The 21,347-nt window shown below is 38.9% G+C and overlaps 1 protein-coding gene across 1 annotated transcript in view; it reads right to left on the bottom strand.

Annotated features, from left to right (window-relative positions):
* LOC131037322 (uncharacterized) overlaps positions 1-19,398 on the bottom strand; it is a 165,415-nt gene extending 146,017 nt beyond the window's left edge. Inside the window, exons 1-2 of the mRNA XM_057969427.2 lie at positions 19,159-19,398; positions 11,938-12,170 (exon numbers count right to left, since the gene is read on the bottom strand). Of these exons, the coding sequence (XP_057825410.1) occupies positions 11,938-12,170; positions 19,159-19,171 (246 nt within the window). The 5' untranslated portion in view covers positions 19,172-19,398. The remainder of the gene's footprint in view (positions 1-11,937; positions 12,171-19,158) is intronic.
* Between the last annotated feature and the right edge of the window lie 1,949 nt (positions 19,399-21,347).

The following is a 21,347-nucleotide window of genomic DNA, read 5'->3' as shown; positions in this document are numbered from 1 at the left end:
TTCCAAAATATCATAATGATGTGTACGTAACCAAGGATGAAGCTGATTGCATGTATCAAGATCATTTGGAGGAGTACGACGCCATCGTCAATCATTCGCTGGACAAGCCAAGGAAGGGTACCTCCAAACTACAGAGGAAGAGCTTGGTGAGGGCATATTTCAAAGAGGATATTGGAGATATGATTGTCTTGTTGAACAGGATAATGGGTAATCCCCAAGGCACTCCATTTGAGCCTTGGATGTATTATTTCATAAACGAAATAATGAACGGAGCCAAGATAATAGACTGGGCTTGAATGATAAGTGATAACTTGGACAGCCAGCTAAAGAATTTGGAAGCGAATAGGACCTTTTTCATAGCTCGTACTTGTTCTATTCCCTGGCTAGAACCTACAGATACGAAGGCCTCACCTGCAGAGAGGACGTGGGAAACAAAGAAAATCAGTTTCCGTCTATGATTGTTATCCCCAGCTTCACATGGAAGAAAAGTTCCATTTCAAGAGGGTGAATGATACATTGTTGATGCACATCACACGGACACTACAAGGTGGACTACATCAGAGATTCTCTCAAGAGTCTATGGACTTCATAAGTAGATTCGGATATTGGTATATTCAATACCCGAAGTTCACTTACATCAGAATTCAGGGGTTTTCCGGATCTCCCTATAAGCTCCCAGCTTACCCTACCAACCGAGTTGTACTACTAGAGGTTGTGAGGCAATTAGACAGATATATGACAGTTCAAAGAGATAAGCAAAAGAAGGCAGGAACCTCCTCTCTCAAGATTGGAAATGGACTAGAAACGTGCTCGTCATCACAAGTCGCTGCCACTGCAGAGAAGGAGCTGGCTTGGTACCCTTTTTACTAGTACAAAGCAAGAAAGAATTTTGATCCATTCCATAAGATGAAAAGGGTCGAAGGGATGACATTTGAGCACAGAGCTGATTTGACAGATTATTGGCAGCCGATAGTTTCAAAATCAGGAGGAGATTTTGATCAAGGATTCCCTTGAGCATGGTAAGAGAAACGGAAGTATTTAGAGTTGCTGATCAAGTAGAAGACAGTCTTGAGCTTCAGCAGCCAAGCTTTGAGAAGATGAGGAATGAGCCACTAGCCTTGGTCGATTGGTCAGAAGGAGAGAAGTCAGATTTGGCAGACCTCATGAGGTCGGTGGTCAAATACTCCAAGTGGTGGACATCTGACGAGACGAAACAATTGAATTCTAAAGGTGTGGCCCCGACCTATGAGTTAATGGGAGTAGATGACTCTCTATCCTCCAACCCTTGTATCTCTGCAGGCAATGCTCGGAATCCAGAGAGTGTTGGGTCTCGGAAAAGGAAGAAATTAGTTGGAAGCTCTGGAAAGGCCAGGGGAAAGAAAGTTGTCAGGGAGAGACGTGAGTTGAGTCCAACGAAGGTCATTCCATTCTGAGTGCCGCATCTGTTGTGCCTGATCAAAATACAGTTGAAGAACAAGAGATGGACACACATATGGTGAATAATGAAGCGCAAGTGCCTTCTCCATCAATCGAGGAAATAATGAGAGAAGTTGTCCAAAGTCCGAACAGGGAACAAGTTTTAAATGCAGCCACAGAAGTTGAAGAGCCTGAGCCCCCAGTAGTTTTCCTCGATGGTATAGTTACTGGACCAGGAAGGACAAATGATGGATTTGATCAAAATACTATGGAGCAGTCAACCATTCCTGATTGGTTGAGGGAAAGGATAAGGGCTAAGGTTCCTAATTAAACCCATTCTGAAGAGAATACAGCAGCATTTCTGGCAAAGGTGAACGAACCAGTCATAGTCAAGCCACCTAAGCTAGCCAGAAAATTCTCTTTGATTCAGAGGGATAGTGCAGGGTTTAGGACAGTTCAGATAGTTGTGCCAAAGGAAGGAAAAACTCAGGACAATATTGCCCTGGAGGATTATAAGATTACTACTATAGAGTTGGGCAAGCCTACTCAGGACCAGGAAGTCCAGTACTTTGACGACTCTTGCAACGCCCTCAAGGCGAAGCTAGCCTAAGAGGAGAAAAGAAAGAAGGTTGAGGAAGAGAACCAGAAGTGGAGGAAATATGTTCTCCATCTAACCAGGCCACTCAACCATGAGATACTAGTCACCCCTCCGCAGCCTCTTCAGCAAGAGCCAATGAAAGATTACGAGGACATGAAGGGCACATTCACATAGGCTAAGGAATGGATTTCAAATGCTTCGGCATGTGCTAACATACTTGTAGAAAATTTAGTATGAGCACATGAGTCGGCCTCTTCGTTGGTCAGCCGAATTCAGGACTTAGCTGCAAATTGGGAAGATGTTGAAGAAATTCAAGATGAAATACTTCCGCAATTGAAGGTTATCTGAGGTCTGTCAAAACGAAGTTTGGTGGATACAGGCGTCATACAGGTTGGGGATAGATATGACTTCAACACCTGGTATTATGCTTTGGTCACCAGGATTGAAGTCCTGAAGAAATCCGAGACTAAGTGCTTTGAGACAGAGGAAAGTGTCAGAGAAATTTTGAGTAAGGTGTTTCGTGTAGCATCAGAGATCTGGAAGAAAGAGAGTATAAAAGAAAAACACTTGCAGGCAGAGAACCTAAGAGCCAGAATTCAGTCGAGCTTTTTCAAAGACTCGGGGATGATTGATAAGGGCAATCTTTCAAGGATTGCAAGTTTTCTCTTCATTGACGAGAACTTTCTTGCCCAAGCAGTTGAGTGGGAAGGCATCCTCACCACATGTACTGATGATGTGGACATCATCAACTTCCAAATTAGCAACCTGCCAAGTGTCACTATGGAGGAGGTTAGGCACATCGTGTCCAGATACATTGAATCTGCAAAAGGGGAAACTAGACACTCACCTTAGTGATAATAGCAGCTGTGTCACTTGTCACTTTCTCAATCTTTCAAACTAATAGAGTTTTGGGAAACCCTAATTAGGGTTTGTAACTTTCAATCTAGGCCCTTGATCATTGTTTGATCTCGATCGTTCATTGATTTTTGAAAAACTATATAAGGCTACCTCCTCTCATTTGGAGAGTGTGAGCTTTTTGATATATTGTTGCGTGAAGGTCATTTTCAAATAATATATTGCATGTGCGCTTTCTCTTAAGGCTTTGTAATCTCTGTTGTTTGAATGATTAGCATGGTTTGAATTTCCTCAACACTTTAGTTAAAGTTGATTTAGATTTGCTTTCATGTTTTTTTTAGAATTGAATGAAGGATTTGATAAGTGTTTAAGTGACGGTATATCTCTGCTCATACTTTTGGTGAATGGATGATTTCCATTTCACTGTGCAAAGTTAGTCTAAGCCGATCCTCTGTGCATGCTAATATTTCGATCATAAGCACAACCCGTTGAAGATTGCACCCACTTTGTGTAGTTGTCCTCAGTGTGGCGAAGCAAAGTGTGGTTTTCTGAGAACGCCCAGTTAATACCGTCTCCGGAATTCGTAGGATTAGATCAGCCTTCTGAAACCCTTTCCCTTTTTCCCTTTTTGAAAGTCTAAATCCCGGAAAATCTAAAAAAAAAAGAGAGAACCTAAAATTGATAAATCTATCTAAAGTCCAGAAGCTTAAAAGACACTTGTTAACGTAAGTCCCCCTTGAGATTTTCAGCATACTCTACCCAAGTAGCTATCCCTCTAAAGTTGCTTGTTCGCACATATAGACCTTGGAATCAATACTTATTTTTCAGGAGAGGATAGAATACGTTTGGTTATCTTATTCTAATGTTTGGTAGATGATAAAACAAACACCAACAAGAGGTAGTATGAAAGTCCGCGCATGAAAGAGGTCTAAGGAGTCTTCAAAGTCCGCCTTAGGAGACATGCATACCTCCAAAAGTCCGCCCAAGTTGCCAAGCAAACAAACTCCGCCCTATGAAGTGAAAGGTTCTCAAACATGAAAAGTTCTCCCTAGAGGACTGGTAAGTAGTAAGTGGACCTCAAAGCAAGTCTAAGGCAAAGAAAAGTCCGCCCTCTTGAAGTCTTCAAAGTCTACCCTTGGAGGTGATCACTCAAAACTCCGCCCTCTTCAAGATCACTCAAAGTCCGCCCTCATAGAGATGCTTCAAAAGTCCGACTTTGCCTTGCAACACAACGAGAAAGGTGCTTCAAAAGTCCACCTTGAAAAGTATGATGATGGAAGTTCGCCCAACATTGCAACAAGTTAGATCCATGAGCTAGAAAGTCAACCCTACACTTGGAGGTCAAGCAAAGTCAACAGCAAGTTCGAAATTGAGTTTAAAATACAAGTGATGTCATCAAATCCATAAAAGAATTTGAACTGCTAACTGATTTAGAAAGTTTTAAAAAAGAGATATGTGAAGATCAAGTTCGAATATGAGCTGGGAAATGAAATATAGAAACTTGTGTTGAAAAAGGATATTTGCAGATCGAGGCGATTCTGGACTGAGTTCCAAATTAGAAAGTCTTTTAAAGAAAATATCTCGAGATCAAGTTCGGATGTATAGACTAAAATCAATTTAGAAACTTGCACATTGTGAGCCAAGAAAAAGATTTTCAAATTTAAAGAGATGACAAGCCAACTGAAGTATAAAATGGAAACCTTCTTTGTGGATACAATGGACTGAGGATGAATTAGAAACATGAATTGGAAAAGATCTGCGTGTTTCTAATTGCAGATTCGAACTTCATTACAAATACATTCTTCACTTCTTCATTCTCACACAAAAGTTCGAACTTTCTGAGCAAGTTAAGAGAAATATTGAGAGTTATTTTGCAGATTGAGGGTTATTTCAAAGAAGATTTTGTAGATTGGAGGTGTTGCAAGGTGATCTCTTGCAGGTTGAGTGAACGTTTCAAGGAATTTTAATTTATCAACCTCATTCTTATCAAGAATCTGCAGATTTTTGGAGTTGAACCAGCTGATAGAAGGCAAATTAGTCAAAACTTCTGAGTTTTCTTGAAATTCCTTCTATCTTCTCATCTTATTCTCATTCATTCAAAGGTGAAGTTGGTTTTAAGTGCAGTTTTATAACATTTTCTGAGTTTTCTAGATTCGTTGGAGGTGCTTTTTGTGGATTTATCCAAATTTTCAGTAAGAAAGATCATTTTTGGACTAAATGGGATGAGGGTTTTCAAAGTTATAAAACCTGGTTTTTGGATTGCAATCATAACTATCCTTAGAGTGTGGAGTTTACATGTGAAAATTCCATTTTCATGACTAAGTATTCGCAAACCTCGAATGTTTAATCTAAGTTCTGATTTCTAACTTAAACTTCATATTTATTCGCAGATTTCAGGCACGATGAAGTTCCAAGTAGACAAGTATGCTCCTCCTGAATCGAGAATGAACTCAAAATGGAAGAATATCAGCAATACCAAGCTCAGGCATATCAATCTTAGGCAGTTCAAGAAGCGGATGTTCGGCTTAGATAACCTTGTGCCTACCGTGACCGCGCGAAAGATGATGAAGAGTGGTATCGCGCATGCTGCCGGCTTTCTCCCTACCATGCAGTGCACAGAGTTGGTAGCTGAGTGAGCTAGGCACTACAACCCTATCAATATGGATGATGTCACACCAGATGGAAGAGTGTTGGCAAACATCAGCGATGAGGCCATAAGGGAAGCTTTCAGAATTCCAGAATATCATAATACTATATATGTGACCAAGGATGAGGCTGATCGAATGTATCAAGATCATTTGGAGGAGTACGACACTATCATTAATCATTCCTGGCTGGACAAGCCAAGGAAGGGAGCCTCCAAACTACAGAGGAAGAGCTTGGTAAGGGCGTATTTCAAAGAGGATATTGGAGATATGATTGTCCTGTTGAACAAGATAATGGGTGATCCTCAAGGCCCTCCATTTGAGCCTTGGATGTATTATTTCATAAACGAAATAATGAGCGGAGTCAAGATGATAGACTAGGCTCGAATGATAAGCAATAACTTAGACAGCCAGCTGAGAAATCTGGAGGCGGATAAGACCTTTTACATGAGTTCATACTTGTTCTAATCCCTAGCTAGAACCTATAGATACAAAGGCCTCACCTGTAGAGGGGAAGTGGGAAATAAAGAGAATCAATTTCCTATCTATGATTGTTATCCCCAGCTACACACGGAAGAAAAGTTTCATTTCAAGAGGGTAAATGATACATTTCTGATGCACATCACACGAACATTGCAAGGTGGATTACATCAGAGACTATCTCAAGAGTCTATGGACTTCATAAGCAAATTCGGGTATTGGTATATTCAATACCCGAAGTTCACCTATATCAGAATTCAGGGGTTTTCCGAATCTCCCTATAAACTCCCAGTCTACCCTACCAACCGAGTTGTGCTATTGGAAGTTGTGAGGCAACTAGAGGGCTACATGACAGTTCAAAGAGATAAGCAGAAGAAGGCAGGAACATCCTCTCTCACGATTGGAAATGGACTAGAGACATGCCCATCGTCACAAGCCGCTGCCACTGCAGAGAAAGAGCTGGCTTGGTACCCTTTCTACCAGTACAAAGCAAGAAAGAACTTTGATCCATTTCATAAGATGAAAAAGGTAGAAGGGATGACATTCGAGCACAAAGCTGATTTGGAAGATTATTGGGCTAAGCAGCCGATAGTTTTGAAATCAGGAAGAGATTTTGGTCAAGGATTCCCTTGAGCATGGTGAGAGCAACGGAAGTTTTCAAAGTTGCTGATCAAGTTGAAGACAGTCCTGAGCTTCAGCAGTCGGGCTTTGAGAAGACGAGGAATGAGCCACTGGCCTTGGTTGATTGGTCAGAAGGAGAGAAGTCAGATTTGGCAAACCTCATGAGGTCAGTGGTCGAATACTCCAAGTGGTGGACATCTGAGAAGACAAAACAACTGAAGTCCAAAGGTGTTGCCTTGACTTATGATTTAATGGGAATAGATGACTCTCTATCCTCCAACCCTTGTATCTCTGCAAGCAATGCTCGAAATCCAGAGAGTGTTGGGTCCCAGAAAAGGAAAGAATTAGTTGGAAGCTGTGGAAAAGCCAAGGGAAAGAAAGTTGTTGGAGAGAGACGTGAGTCCAACGAAGGTCATTCCATTCTGAGTGCCGCATCTGTTGTGCTTGACCAGAATGCAGTTGAAGAACAAGAGATGGACACAGATATAGGGAATAATGAAGTGAGAGTGCCTTCTCCTTCGATTGAAGAAATAATGAGAGAAGTTGTCCAAAGCCCGGACAAGGAACACGTTTTTAATGCAGCCACAGAAGTTGAAGAGCCTGAGCCCCCAGTAGTTTTCGTTGATGGTATAGTTACTGGACCAGAAGGGACAGATGATGGATTTGATCAAAATACTGTGGAGCAGTCAACCATTCATGATTGGTTGAGAGAAAGGATAAGGGCTAAGGTTCCTAATGAAACCCATTCTGAAGAGAATACAGCAGCATTTCTGGCAAAGGTAAACGAACCAATCGTAGTTAAACCACCTAAGCCAGCTAGAAAATTCTCTTTGATTCAGAGGGATAGTGCAGGATTTAGGACAGTTCAGATAGCTGTGCCAAAAGAAGGAAAAACTTGGGACAATATTGCCCCAGAGGATTATAAGATTACTACTGTAGAGTTGGGTAAGCCTACTCAGGACCAAGAAGTCCAGTACTTTGACGACTCTTGCAACACCCTCAAGGCAAGGCTAGCCAAGGAGAAGGAGAAAAGAAAGAAGGTTGAGGAAGAGAATCAGCAGTGGAGGAAATATGTTCTCCATCTAACCAGGCCACTCAACCATGAGATACCAGTCACCCCTCCACAACCTCTTCAGCAAGAGTCAATGAAAGATTACAAGGACATGAAGGGCACATTCACGCAAGCTAAGGAATGGATCTCAGATGCTTCGACACGTGCTGACATACTTGTCGAAAATTTAGCATCAGCACATGAGTCGACTTCTTCATTGGTCAGCCGAATTCAGGACTTAGCTGCAAATTGGGAAGATGTTGAAGAAATCCAAGATGAAATACTTCCACAATTGAGGGTTATCCGAGGTCTGTCAAAACAAAGCTTGGTAGATGCAGGTGTCATCTAGGTTGGGGATAGGTATGACTTTAACACTTGGTATTAGGCTTTGGTCACCAGGGTTGAAGTCCTGAAGAAATCCGAAACTAAGTGTTTTGAGACGGAGGAAAGCGTCAGAGAAATTTTGAGTAAGGTGTTTTGTGTAGCATCAGAGATCTGGAAGAAAGAGGGTATACGAAAAAAACACCTATGGGCAAAGAACCTAAGAGCCAGAATTCAGTTAAGCTTTTTCAAAGACTCAAGAATGATTGATAAGGGCGATCTCTCAAGGATTGCAAGTTTTCTCCTCATTGACGAGAACTTTCTTGTCCAGGTAGTTGAGTGGGAAGGCATCCTTGCCACGTGTACTGATGATGTGGACATCGTCGACTTCCAGATTAGTAACCTGCCAAGTGTCACTATGGAAGAGGTTAGGCTAATCGTGTCCAAATACATTGAATCTGCAAAAGGGGAAAATGGACACTCACCTCAGTGACAATAGCAGTTGTGCCACTTGTCATGTTCTCATTCATTCAAACTGATAGTCTTGGGAAACCCTAATTAGGGTTAGTAACTTTCAATCTGGGCCTTTGATCACTGTTTGAACTCAGTCGTTCATTTATTTTTTGAAAAACTATATAAGGCTACCTCCTCTCATTTGGAGAGTGAGATTTTTGATATATTGTTGCGTGAAGGTCATATTTTCAAATAATTTATTGCATGTGCGCTTTCTCCTAAGGCTTTGTAATCTCTATTGTTTGAGTGATTAGCATAGTTTCAATTTCCTCAACACATTAGTTAAAGTTAATTTAGATCTGCTTTCATGTTGTTAGAATTGAATGAAGGATTTGGTAAGTGTTAATTGACGGTGTATCTCTGCTCATACTTTTGGTGAATGGATGATTTCCATTTCACTGTGCAAAGTTAGTCTGAGCCTATCCTCTGTGCATGCCAACATTTCGATCATAAGCACAACCCGTTGAAGATTGCACCCACTTTGTGTAGTTGTCCTCAATGTGGTGAAGCAAAGCGTTGTTTCCCGAGAGCACCCAGTTAATACCGTCTCCAGAATTTGTAGTTTAGATCAGCTTTCTTAAACCCTATACCTTTTTCCCCTTTTCTTTGAAAGTCTAAATCTCGGAAAATCCCAAAAAAAGAGAAAGAGCCTAAAATTGATAAATCTATCTAAGTCCAGAAGCTTGAAAGACACTTGTTAACATAAGTCCCCCTTGAGATTTTCAGCAAACACTACCCCGAGTAGCTATCCCACTAAAGTCGCTTGTTCGCACATATAGACCTTGGAATCAGTAGTGATTTTTCAAGAGAGGGTAGAATACCTTCGGGTATCTTATTCTAATGTTTGGTAGATGATAAAACAAACACCAACAATTCCTAGCTGGTCAAATTTTGGAAAACACTAAAGGATGTCATAACTATCATGCCCTACCAATGCCAGGGTTTCTGTGAATGCTCTAAGAAGAGGTGATTCTTCTCATCACTAGCAGTGACATGCAGGATGGACAGTGCCAACTTGTAAGGCTACTAGCAGGTTTAGATGGTGCTCAGGTTCTGCTTTGGCGACTTGGGCTGTATCGGAAGGAAGAAGGGATGAGATTCACGGTGGTCTGGAAAATGGTCAAAATTCCTCAATCAAAGGGAGCTTGGATTGGAAGGGTGGGCATTTTGCACAAAAGGAGGTGAGGGAGGAGATTCAGAGGTTGTGGAGGTATGCATGGGATGGATGGACATAGGGCAGCAAAACGATGGCGTGGTTTTGGACAAAACCCAAGATGGGCCAACTACCAAAAGGCCAACGGTGTGATTCGAAGAAGAGATAGAAAACAAATGATAGAAAATGAGAAATATTTTTCTAATCAGGGTTTGTTTGGGAGATTTCAAGGTTTTTGGCCAAGCCTTGGTGAATTACAAAAGTGGATCATACAATTTTGGAGCCCCATGCTAGAGGGGGGTGGTCAGATTTATCCTAGTGCGCGAAGATTTTTTGTGGTATTTTTTGATAATGCACAAGACAAGAACAAAATCCTCTCTGAGTATCAATGGAGTTGGGAGGATAAGCACTTGTTATTGCTAAAACCATTGAATCCGGCTTTCAACCCTGCAACTGAAACCTTTGACAAGAAGCCAATTTGGGTAAGGCTTCCAATCCTTCTATTGCAGTATTGGTTTGAATCTTGCTTTTGAAGCTATTGGAAATTCTTTGGGTAGACTTCTAGGAGTGGATGAGGGTTCTTTAGGTTTTCTTCATACTACCTACGCTCATATACTGGTAGAAATGGATGTGACGAAAGGTCTTCTGGCGGATCTATTTCTAAAATCTACAAATGGAACCTAGCTACAACTTGTGGATTATGAAGGAACCCATTTTAGATTTCAAAGAGGCTTTCAAATGGATCACTACTAACTGTGCTAAACAAATATCAAACAAACAGGCTACATGGTGGAGGGAGGTCTCTGCTCAGTATTATTTGATGGAAAAAGGAGGTCAAAATGACACCCCAAAAGACTCCAATAGAAAGGATTTTGTTAAGGAAATGCTGAAAAAGATCCTCAGGTGTAGAGTAAAGATCCCTCAAATTCAAAGGCCTCGGGAGGGATAGAGACAACGAATAAAAAGTGTTAATGTTGGATGTAGTGTTGATATGGAAGAAGATAGTAGACATTGTTGTTTGCATAATCTGGATGGGGGGGAAGGCCTTCCTCTGATGTATCTACCGAGGAGCTGTAGGGTGTACTTGAGTTGGAGGAAGGTTGGCAAGTAGTGAAGGGGAAGAGAAACAAGGGGGCAAAGAGGGTACTTTCGATATGCTCCTTCGATCACATTCTAAAGGCGAAGCAAAGATGAAATTATGATCCTTTGACCTATTTATGGGTCCTGGCACTTTGGTGCATTGTTTCTTCAAGGAGGTGGCTCCATACTGTAGCCACTCTTGGTTTGGGCCAAGCTTCAAATCCCAATCTCAATAAAATGGGTGCAGACCCCTTAGCTTGCCTTCTACTGATCAAAAAAATAATAATAGGTTCCTAGTTTGTATTCTTTTGTGAAATTAAATTTAGAATAATGATTACTCATGTTACATGAAACTTATCTTTGGACCTACTGAGAAAAAGCTAAATGGAAAGCAGAAGGGATGTTGGAGATCCTATGGGATACAAACTTGTCATCTTGTCAAATCCTCCCCAGAATGGATAGCTTGTCAGATTCAGAGTTTTATCTGTGCATTAAATTTTGTTTTAACTACTCTGCACGGCATCAAATAGATAGTTGCTCATTTCATCACCAATTATCTATTCAGGATTTCTAATAATTGGACTAATGGAGATTGTTTCTATACAATGTTCAAAGCATCTAAGAACCAACTCAGTATGCCTCATTGGAGACAAGATTCTCTTGACTTCCAGGACTACATCTCAGAGATGGAGCTGTGAGATATTAAATTCACTAATGGTTTATTTATCTGGAAAAAGCCAAAACGTAAGGTACACAGCCAAACAATTGGATGGTTTTCTTTTATCATTTATAAATAATAAGCGTGACATGCTGGGTATTCCTACCAAGCCACTTCAGAAGAATAATTAATACATAATAATTTTATGAAGTTCAAAATCATGGTGATAACACAAACACAAGATTAACAAAGGACATAATTGGCAGAAAAATCTATTTACAGTCTATCGATACAATTGTTATCGTACCCTTTTATAAACTATAGAAAGATTTTATCAGCATTAGACAAACCAAAAGTATTTACAATCATAATACAATCAAACACACTTAATGAGATATGGACTAAAAAACATTCTAACTTGAAAGAAAAACAACATATTGCTCTTGTTACATTTTTTATGCATAGAATTTTTTCTTCATGCCGATTACCAATGTCAAAAATAGTGAATTCAAATATATTAAAAAGATAATTCTGCAGGCTTCTTACAGGTTCCAGTGGTCTTGGAGGTTCTTGATGCCCAACTGTTGCTGTACTTGGCATGCCCCAAACATGCAAAAGATCTGGGGTTGGTAGTCTTGCTGAATCTGTAACTTTAGAAAGAGCAAAAGGACCTTTAAGGCTAACATCATTCCAGCCATATCCAGTCCCACCCCCAGCTACACCTTCCACAGGAGGAGGGGCAAGGTATTCGGTATTATTTTGTGTACCAGCTGCATAAGCTGCCAAGAAACATACATATTATTTAGAATTGCAATATAAAGATGCAAATAGATTAGTAAGAATAATGTCAATGAAACAAGAGATATAATAATCCAATTAGGTATAGCAAATTGCCAAATTCCCATTAATAGGTTAAAAAAACCTGTTGAACAAATTTTAAATTGATTTAGCTTGTTCTATAGATGGAGCAAGTGATGTAAGAGCTTCTAATCCACTCCTGGATTCTCAGTTCTAACAAATTAAGACCATTTTGTATTCCCTTGGAGCAGATAGAATATTAGGGAAAGGTGATCCCTGTTGCCCTACCCTTATATTCTGATTTCTGAATATTTGGGCGGAGTCTTCTCAGCTGCAAAAAATAGGAATGACTTGACACTTATTTATTTTATCTCCAATATCAGGTCACTTCCTGTCTACAGCCTTTTAATAATATTTTAATTGCTGGGAAGCTGTTGTCTAGAGAAACAGAGCTTTAAGAAGAATCCTCCAAAATATGAGATAAGAGTAAAATTTTTAGATATTTCCTACATTACCCGGAGACATGTCCCCGGGTTTTTTTTTTCAGGTGACCCATCCCAAGGACAGTGGACTCCTAGGGGATGTCCCATAAATTCTGCATATTGACAGTAAATTTTAACAATAAATTCTATAAGCAATTTGACTTTGACTCTCAATTTATCGCAAATTAGGCATAAGAACTTTGCTAGTTCTTATATGTTAAGGTTATATAATGTATATGTGCATGCTTTATCCATGTTTTTGTATGAATATTTTAAATTTCCCTATATATTTTAATTTTCCCTATTTTTCTGTAGCCGTCCCCAAAATTAGCAAAATAAAATCACCATCCCAGAAACACATACCCCCATCCCAGAAACTCGGGGTGACATAGGATATTTCTTTTTGATAAAGATATCATATGCCAAGATAGGATTAGTATCTTATGAGGTTTCAAGAAGGACTTTCTTCCTGTGATATATTTAAGAACACCTAACTTTGCAGAACAATTTACAAAACTCTGTATCAGGAATCAATCATCAGTGGGCAGTTAACCTGGAAAGATAACTGATTGACTCTTGCTCAAAAAATTCAACTAATGAAATTCTCTGATGCATACAGTTCCAATTAATTTGTTCTGTAACTTAATGGTCCTAGCAGGAATTTTCAGTTTTATAAAGAATATTCCATATAAAAGTTTACACAAACAGATTAAAGAATCCAACAAATTTCCTCAACAAATACAGGCAAAAGTTTGTGTTCCAAAGCAGCATGTTTAAGAAGCCAGAATTGGACTTGGATAAAAATTGATTTGAAAAATATACTAAGAATATGGTAGGCCTTCGGAATAAAACATTTACAGAAAATTATAAAACTACACACTTCTAGAAAGAATTTTCACTTCTCTCAATGTTCTACAGGGTTCTTCAATTTAGAACTTTATCAGATATGGCAAGTTCTCGACTTAGTCTTTAAATTTTCCAAAAATTAAAGATGGTCTAGTGGCAAAACATTAAAAAGATAAGCTGCCCAAAACACTACGAAACACTATTGGATGTTTAGTCAATCTAAAAGTTTTCCAAAATATCTAGGTGTGAAAATTAAAAACTACTGGTATGCAACCAATATAGAGCTTTCATTGATATGTTCCAGAAAAAATGCAGAAGAGATGAATAATTTAGTAACAAACAGACCACAGAGATACTAAAACAGAGGCCTGGGAATCATCCAAACCTAATTACAAAAGGTAAAATATTGTTTAGTGGAATATTCTCAATCACCAAAATATATATGTCAATGTATACTAATTATTAAGTAGGATAATGGGACACCTGTAAATAGGTTTAGAGAAATAGAAATTAGAAAGATATCATGGTTGATCTGGTCCAGAGAAAGATATCAAGTTGAGCTAGAAAGGTGCATCTAGAGGGAATCCAAGTGTAGCTAGTGCTGGTTATTTGTTGTGGAATCCAAATGTAGCTAGTGCTGGTTATTTGTTGTGGTGCCATATTGGTTCTTTCTTATTTGGCCGATCTGATTATCTTGGTTCTAAAACCAGCAACAGAGCCAAATGGATTGTTGCAGCTTTAATATTAGAATGCAAGGAGGCTTTCAGTAAGATTGAAATCAAAGGTGGCTCTCACATAGCAATACAAGTGGTGAAAAAAGGCATCAATCCAAATTTAAGGATGAAAGCTTATGCTGAGGAAGCTATGGTATGGATAAAAAAAGGTTGCCCCAGTCAAGTATATGCATTGCTCCCATGAACAAAATAAAACATCAAATTTTCAGCAAACAGGTGAAACAGATTGTTCTGTATCATCTTCTATTGAACGTAAAGATTTTAGGGATTGGGGGGCCTTAACTTTAATCTTCAAACTGATAAACTGGGGATCATCTAGCTTTGTTATTATCTTCCCAATGATTTTTCTTTTTGGCTTTTGGTTGCAGACAGAATCTTGGTTAATAATGATAGCCACTGGTGATAGTTTTAACTTTTATTACATAAGATAAAAACTCATGCTATTTGCTGCAATGAGTACACCTGTTATGCAATGGTGTTTCAACTTGTTTCTAGGTACATCTAAAATCATATGGCATGTAGAATTCTAGCATTTGGTGAGGGAGAACTGGTTTGCATTCTTTTGCTATTGTCTAGGAATCATTTTCATGGCACGTCACAGTATCCATTCTCCAAAAGATCCACTTAGGAAAGGGCATGTTTCTGACTTTAGGTTAAAGAAAATCTTCCATCGTCCATCTGTTCAGGTCCTAAATATAGTTAAGGCTGTTCTCGGTCCCAAGGGGGTAGATGACACGGGTATAATTGGGCTGAGACACTATATTGGTTGAATTTCATAACAAGATTGAGGTGGTGGCAAGTGATGCACTTGTTTAGAAGTACATTCTGGATCTTGTTTCCTTCAACAATGCTGTGGGCAATGTTTTTAAGGTGCTGACTGTCTCCTCTTGTTCCTTATGTCCAGTGGCAGCAAAGAATTGAGATTTTGGTAGAAGATTTTAACCACCTTTGCCGGAATACAGGGATTCTGATGGATTTATTTCAGGATCTTCCCCAGGTAACCAAACCTTTGGTGGTATCCCATCAGGCATGGTCCTGGAGTCCATGAGTGGTTTCCCTCTTCTGTCCTATGCTAACGATTCACTTTCTAGATCAACACAAAGAGCAGAATTAATTGATGGTGTGTCCATTCCATGTTTACTGGCTCATTCCTTGTCAACAGCCATAGCTGAGGTAATGCCTGTTTCAGGGGATACAGTTGCTAGCCAGGAAGAAGAACATTAGCATTCTGTCAGAGGTGGTACTACTGTTACACAGTGGGGGGTTTCAACCCTTAGGGTACTGGCTGCATTTACTGATGTTCTGGTTTCTTTGGGTGTAGTGTGGCTGTCTAGTTATGTTTGTGTTCTATCTACTATGTAGATAGCATGCTAGCAGGTTCCTGGTCTCTTTGGGTGTAGTGTGGCTTTATAGTTATGTTTGTGTTTTATCTACTATGTGGATAGCATGCTAGTAGGTTCTTTTGTTTCCTCTTGGTCTGGACTGTCACCCTTCAGGCATTGTAGAAGATTTTGATATCTATTTGGTTGTATAAATTTGTAGCTTACTATAGGGAAGAGGCCCCTTAATAGGATCCTCGTATTTATAATAAGGGTGATAGGAATCTAAAGGGAAGTCGGTTATAAATAGTCGAGATCTAGCAGAAAGAAAACCCATGGAGTTGAAGCAAAGAAACTATCTAAACATGAATAAATGAGGTGAACACGGAAGAGTAAAACCAGCCATATAGTCCAAGTACTATTTTAAATACTAAATAATTGTGGGGGGAGAAATTATTCAAGTAAACAAGGAACTGCAGAAAACCAAAGCTAGAAATCAGCATTGCCACATGATTGTAGTGAGACTCATAGCAGAAGAAAACCCTAGGACATCACCATTCACTGCCATTAAAGGGCCAAAACAGGATCTGATAATGTCCATATAAGATTACCTAAAGATAAGGTAATCAGTCTAGACAACCCAAGGAGCAATCAAGGTGCCAAACACGTATATTTTCTATTTGACAATATTCAGATTTCATTTCAGATTCCTATTCTAGTTTGCTATTTTATAATTTATGTTATAATCTGTCTGCAAAGAAATTGGATGAATGGGAATTAATTTTTATGCAAATTATTTAGTTAAATTCCTGGGGAATATCTAGCAAGTTCACTTCAGCCATATGAGGATATGGACATGCAATTATCAACTATTGCACTTGCAAGTGGAGAACACATAAGTCTTCATGACAACCACAAGGCTGAAGAAAATGCTTTCCCAGAATTGGCCAAATCAGCATTGTTTGATCAGCAATGTGGAGAAATTTGGTCAGGTAGTGAGATGGATCTTTCTTGCTTCGTACCCACAATTACATTGGAGAAATGTGTGTCAAGATCATATGAGGTATGTTGTCTTAGAAAGCTGATTATGGAGACTAGAAGATTGCCTAATAAGAAGATCCTACAATTTGATAATGCTAGGTTTGTCATGGACACTTCACCATGGAATTTGTTGGAGGTGACAAACATAACAGCCAAGAAGATGCAGGTATCAATCAGCTTAATGACAACTAAGGTAGCTAGGAGAATATGTGACTTTCAGCTGTACACACCTCATAGACCAGCACTTATGGGGAAGCAACCTACCTTCGAAGAAAGTGCAATAAAGGACAGCAAAGGGACTTTGAAGAGGCATGCACATGATTCTAATTTTCTGAGAGTGACCAGCAGACTTTGGCCATGGCATAAGCCTTGCATTGTAAACACTCAAGAATGGATTGATAAGTACGAAGTTAAAGATGAAAATTCAGATTGCTCACTGTCTGATTTTGCATCAGTAGTTGAAGAAGAGCATGAGGTAAATGATTCTTCTCACTGTTGTGGTGATAATCCTTTAATTGAACATGATGTTGCCCTAGCTTCAAAACATGAGTTTTGTGGAAGATTGGTTAAAAAGGGAGTTGTTTTTGAATGGCATGATTATGGAGACAAGTCAAAACATCACTTGGAAAGTCAATTGAGAGTAAACAAAGACATGATTATAGTTGCCCTAGCTCACATTGATCTATCTCATATAGGCAGACTTATACACAATTCGACAAATGGTTATAAGGACAGTAAATCAGGAACAGCAACCAGAGTTGTATTAAGATCAATATCATCTTGTGCATACAAATCAGACTTCATATCAGAAATTCAAGAGAGTTGTAATCATCCTTAGTTATCTAATATCTTATTATTCATTTTTTTGATTGTTCATTTGATCAATGCATTGCAATTTAGTGGATATATTTCATTAATCCTAAAAGGGGACATTACAAGTTTTCATGCAAATTGTTTGTTTAAATTCCTGTGGAACATTTGGCAAATTCTGGAAAATTTGGTTAGAGGATTTTACAATGCCTATCCCAATGCTAAATTTAAAAAACTCTATTCAAAAACATAATGATAAATCTTGTCCTAAATTGACTCAGATACACATCATTATCATATACACAAAAAATTGATGTAGACGAGACGTATATGTTGATGAATGTTTTGATCTAAATTTACTTTTAGTCATTAAATGTCTTAACATTTTTCTGCAAGGCATTGATATTTGACAAAGCTCCACAGCTTTTCCAAATGGAATAAAGAAGCCTCGAATGCAGCATATTTAATTGCTGATGCTCGACATTTAAGTTTGGGGTAAAAAGCCAGTACGGTTGCATACCAAAAAAGATGATGCTTTCAAAACAGAAATCAGATATTAAAACCAGAGCAAATTACAAGATCACTGTAGAACATGGTAACTGTACCATCATATAAGTGGTATTTTTTAAAAGCAATTGTGCTTATATATTGGTCAAACAAAGAGCAGAACTATAAAATAACTACCAAGGGTAACAGGCGATGGTGGTAACAGGTAAGATCAAAATGCATAAAGAAAATTAATGCGGGGCCCAATGGAATAAACCATAGCTCAAAATTTTATATCCCATGAAGAGCGTTTCAGCCGCACTGTGGAAAAGTGGAATCCCAACAAAAGTAGAGCCCCTAGTTTTTAGGTTGTAGAATTTAAAAGGGTCCAGATAAGAAAGAAATCCTAAAGTTGATGGAAGTATGACTGTATTCAGGAATTTTTGCCATACAATACAAACAAAATTTTGGAAAGACCGTAACACATCAAAGAGGAGATTATGGATAGACCATCAAAAATTCTATAGGAAAATTGTTGTGTGTATATATATATATATATATATACAATACAAACAAAATTTTGGAAAGACCGTAACACATCAAAGAGGAGATATCTACCCTGATTTGCTGTAAAAGTCTTGTTTGCGTGGACCTACAGCCAGAGAACCCTCGAACAAAATGTCAAAAATTCTCAATGTATAAAACAATTAAGGGTTAAAAGATGAACCCAATCCCTCCAGTATATAATTGAACCAAAGGAACACAATTTGAAACACATTCACAAGGAAATGATATGTCTTTGGCGTCCATTCTATCATCTAGGATTAATTGATAAAGAGTTGGGTACGTGGTGTCCTAAAATCCCTCAGCAGCGAAACAAATAAAAGATCAGTTAGCTCCCGTCCATGCGTCCACAAACCTACAATCACACGTGTTTTAAACATATTATACCAAATTATACCCTGACAGAGCTCAACATTTTCCCACACCTAATTCTATCAAACAGAAGGCATTAGCCTCGATGGCAAGAACTGCACCACTAAGGCCTACTAAACCCTTAGCCGCAAGTGTCTTACCTTTAACTGATGAAAATAGAATCAAATACAGCAGACAGGAAAGAGTGGAGAACACTAGATTAAACAGTGAAGTGTATAAAAATATTGCCCAAGGTAATATTAGAGATGTTTGTAACGTTACTTACTGGAAACCAAACGAAAATTCACGTCATCGCAGAACAATTCAAGAGCTTACCGTTATTTTCCATTGAGTGTGAATTCCCCGCTCCGATCTATACCAAACTCCTTCAAATTTCAATCCAACAAGCTCTAGATTAAGCCAAAAAAACAATGTAAAACGACCGATATTCAATTGAATTCCTGGAATTGTCGATCACAAGCGGGAAATTAAAGGGGAAATCCTGTAACGTGGATTGTAATTCTTGAAGGCGCTGGTGGCTCTTTTGTTTTTTGTGGTTTTCTTTTGCTAAAACCCTTTTGAAGAAACCCCTGCCTACTGGCCCACCCGCTGGACAAGTCGATCTCACAGCCTCACCGGGTATTACCGGTTAACCTTATCTCGTCGCCGACATAATGGCTTTCGTGATGTGACTGTTTGCAACAAAGGTATGTCCAGCACACGCCCTTGTAAGGTGCAACGGGTATGCCTAGATATTAAATTTACCAATTTATGAGTTGTAATTTAATATATTTTTCATGAATAAATTTAGGTTTCTTAAGTAATGTTAATAATAATTAGCAATTGCATCTTAGTGTGCAATAGGTATGCTGAAGAGGTGTGGAAGATGAAATAGTGATAATTTTGGTCTTTTTTTTGTATACATTTATGTATTACGTGATTTTCAATTGGTAAGCTATTTAGAAAATGATGTTTTTTGTGTAATAAAGATCTCACTGAAGAAGTGATAACTTCAAATCAGATGTGCATCCACTTGCACTCATCTAAACATATTGAAACAAAAAATTTAGGCTCCATTATCAACAAGCTAATGTTATGTTTGCAATAGGGGGAGAGGGAGACAAGGGGAGAGATAGGGATAGAAAGAGAGATGGATTGAGTGGAGAAGAGTGAGATAAGAGATGGGGATGGATACAAAGGAGTGGGATATGGAGAGAAGGAGACAAAGAGATAAAAAGAGAGAAGAAAGAGAGAGATAGAGATGGATGAGATAAATATATAAAGAGAGGGAGAGATGGAAAGATAAATATAGAGAAAGGGAGTGATATAAACACATATATAGAGAGAGAGGGGGGGGGGGGGGATATGGGGGTAAAGGAAGATGGAGAGATAAAAAAGATAGATTGATAGAGGAAGAGATGAAAAAATAAATAGCTAGATAGATAGAGATAGAGAGACAAAGATATATAGATATAGAGGTCTAGGAATAGGGAGAGAGATGGATCAATAGAGAGGGAGACATGTCTAGAGAGAGAGATAGGTAAAGATGAACATAGAGTGAGAGAGGAAGAGGGAGAAAAATAAATAGAGAGAGAGAGAGAGGGAGAGAGGAGAGAGAGAGAGAGAGAGAGAGAGAGAGAGAGAGAGAGAGAGAGAGAGAGAGAAATAAATAGAGTTAGAGAGAGAGAGAGAGAGAGAGAGAAAAATAAATAGAGTTAGAGAGAGAGAGAGAGAGAGGGGGGGGGGAGAGATTGAGTGATAAAGATAGAGAGAGATGGAGAGACTGACAAATAAAGAGAAGTAAATAGATAATTAGAGATGGAGACATGTAGAGAGAAATAGTGAGAAATAGAGAAAGGGGGAAAAGAATAGACAAATAGAGAGATATGTGAGGCGAGAGAGAGAGAGAGAGAGCAGGGGGGGGATAAGGAGATGTAGGTAGAGAGAGGGAGAGAACCCAATAGATAAAGAGGGAGAGATGGGGTGATATTAAGAAATAGAGAGGTATGGAGAGAGATAAAGAGAGATAGGGAGATAAAGGTAGAGAGAGATGGAGACAGAGGAGAGAGGGATAGACAGACGAAGAAAAGATAGAAAGAGGGAAAGACAAAGATAAAGGGAGAGATGGAGAGATGGAAATAATATTTTATAAAATAGGTTATTTAATATTATAGTACCAATGGGTATGCCAAACAGGGGGAAAGAGAAAGGAGATAGAAGGATAAGGAGATAGAGAGAAAGATAGAGGTAGAGATAGAGGAGAGGGATATGGAGATGGGAGGGAGAGATAAAGTTATAAAGGAAAGAGAGATACATAGAAATGAAAGAGATAAATATAGAAAAGGAGAAAGAGGGAGAGAATGAGAGACAGTAAGATAGAGAGAAAGATAGAGGTAGAGATAGAGGAGAGGGATATGGAGATGGGAGGGAGAGATAAAGTTATAGAGGAAAGAGAGATACATAGAAATGAAAGAGATAAATATAGAAAAGGAGAAAGAGGGAGAGAATGAGAGACAGTAAGATAG

This window comes from Cryptomeria japonica, chromosome 3 (genome assembly GCF_030272615.1).
Source record: "Cryptomeria japonica chromosome 3, Sugi_1.0, whole genome shotgun sequence".
Taxonomy (NCBI): Eukaryota; Viridiplantae; Streptophyta; class Pinopsida; order Cupressales; family Cupressaceae; genus Cryptomeria; species Cryptomeria japonica.
This window is presented reverse-complemented; position numbering and strand designations above follow the sequence as displayed.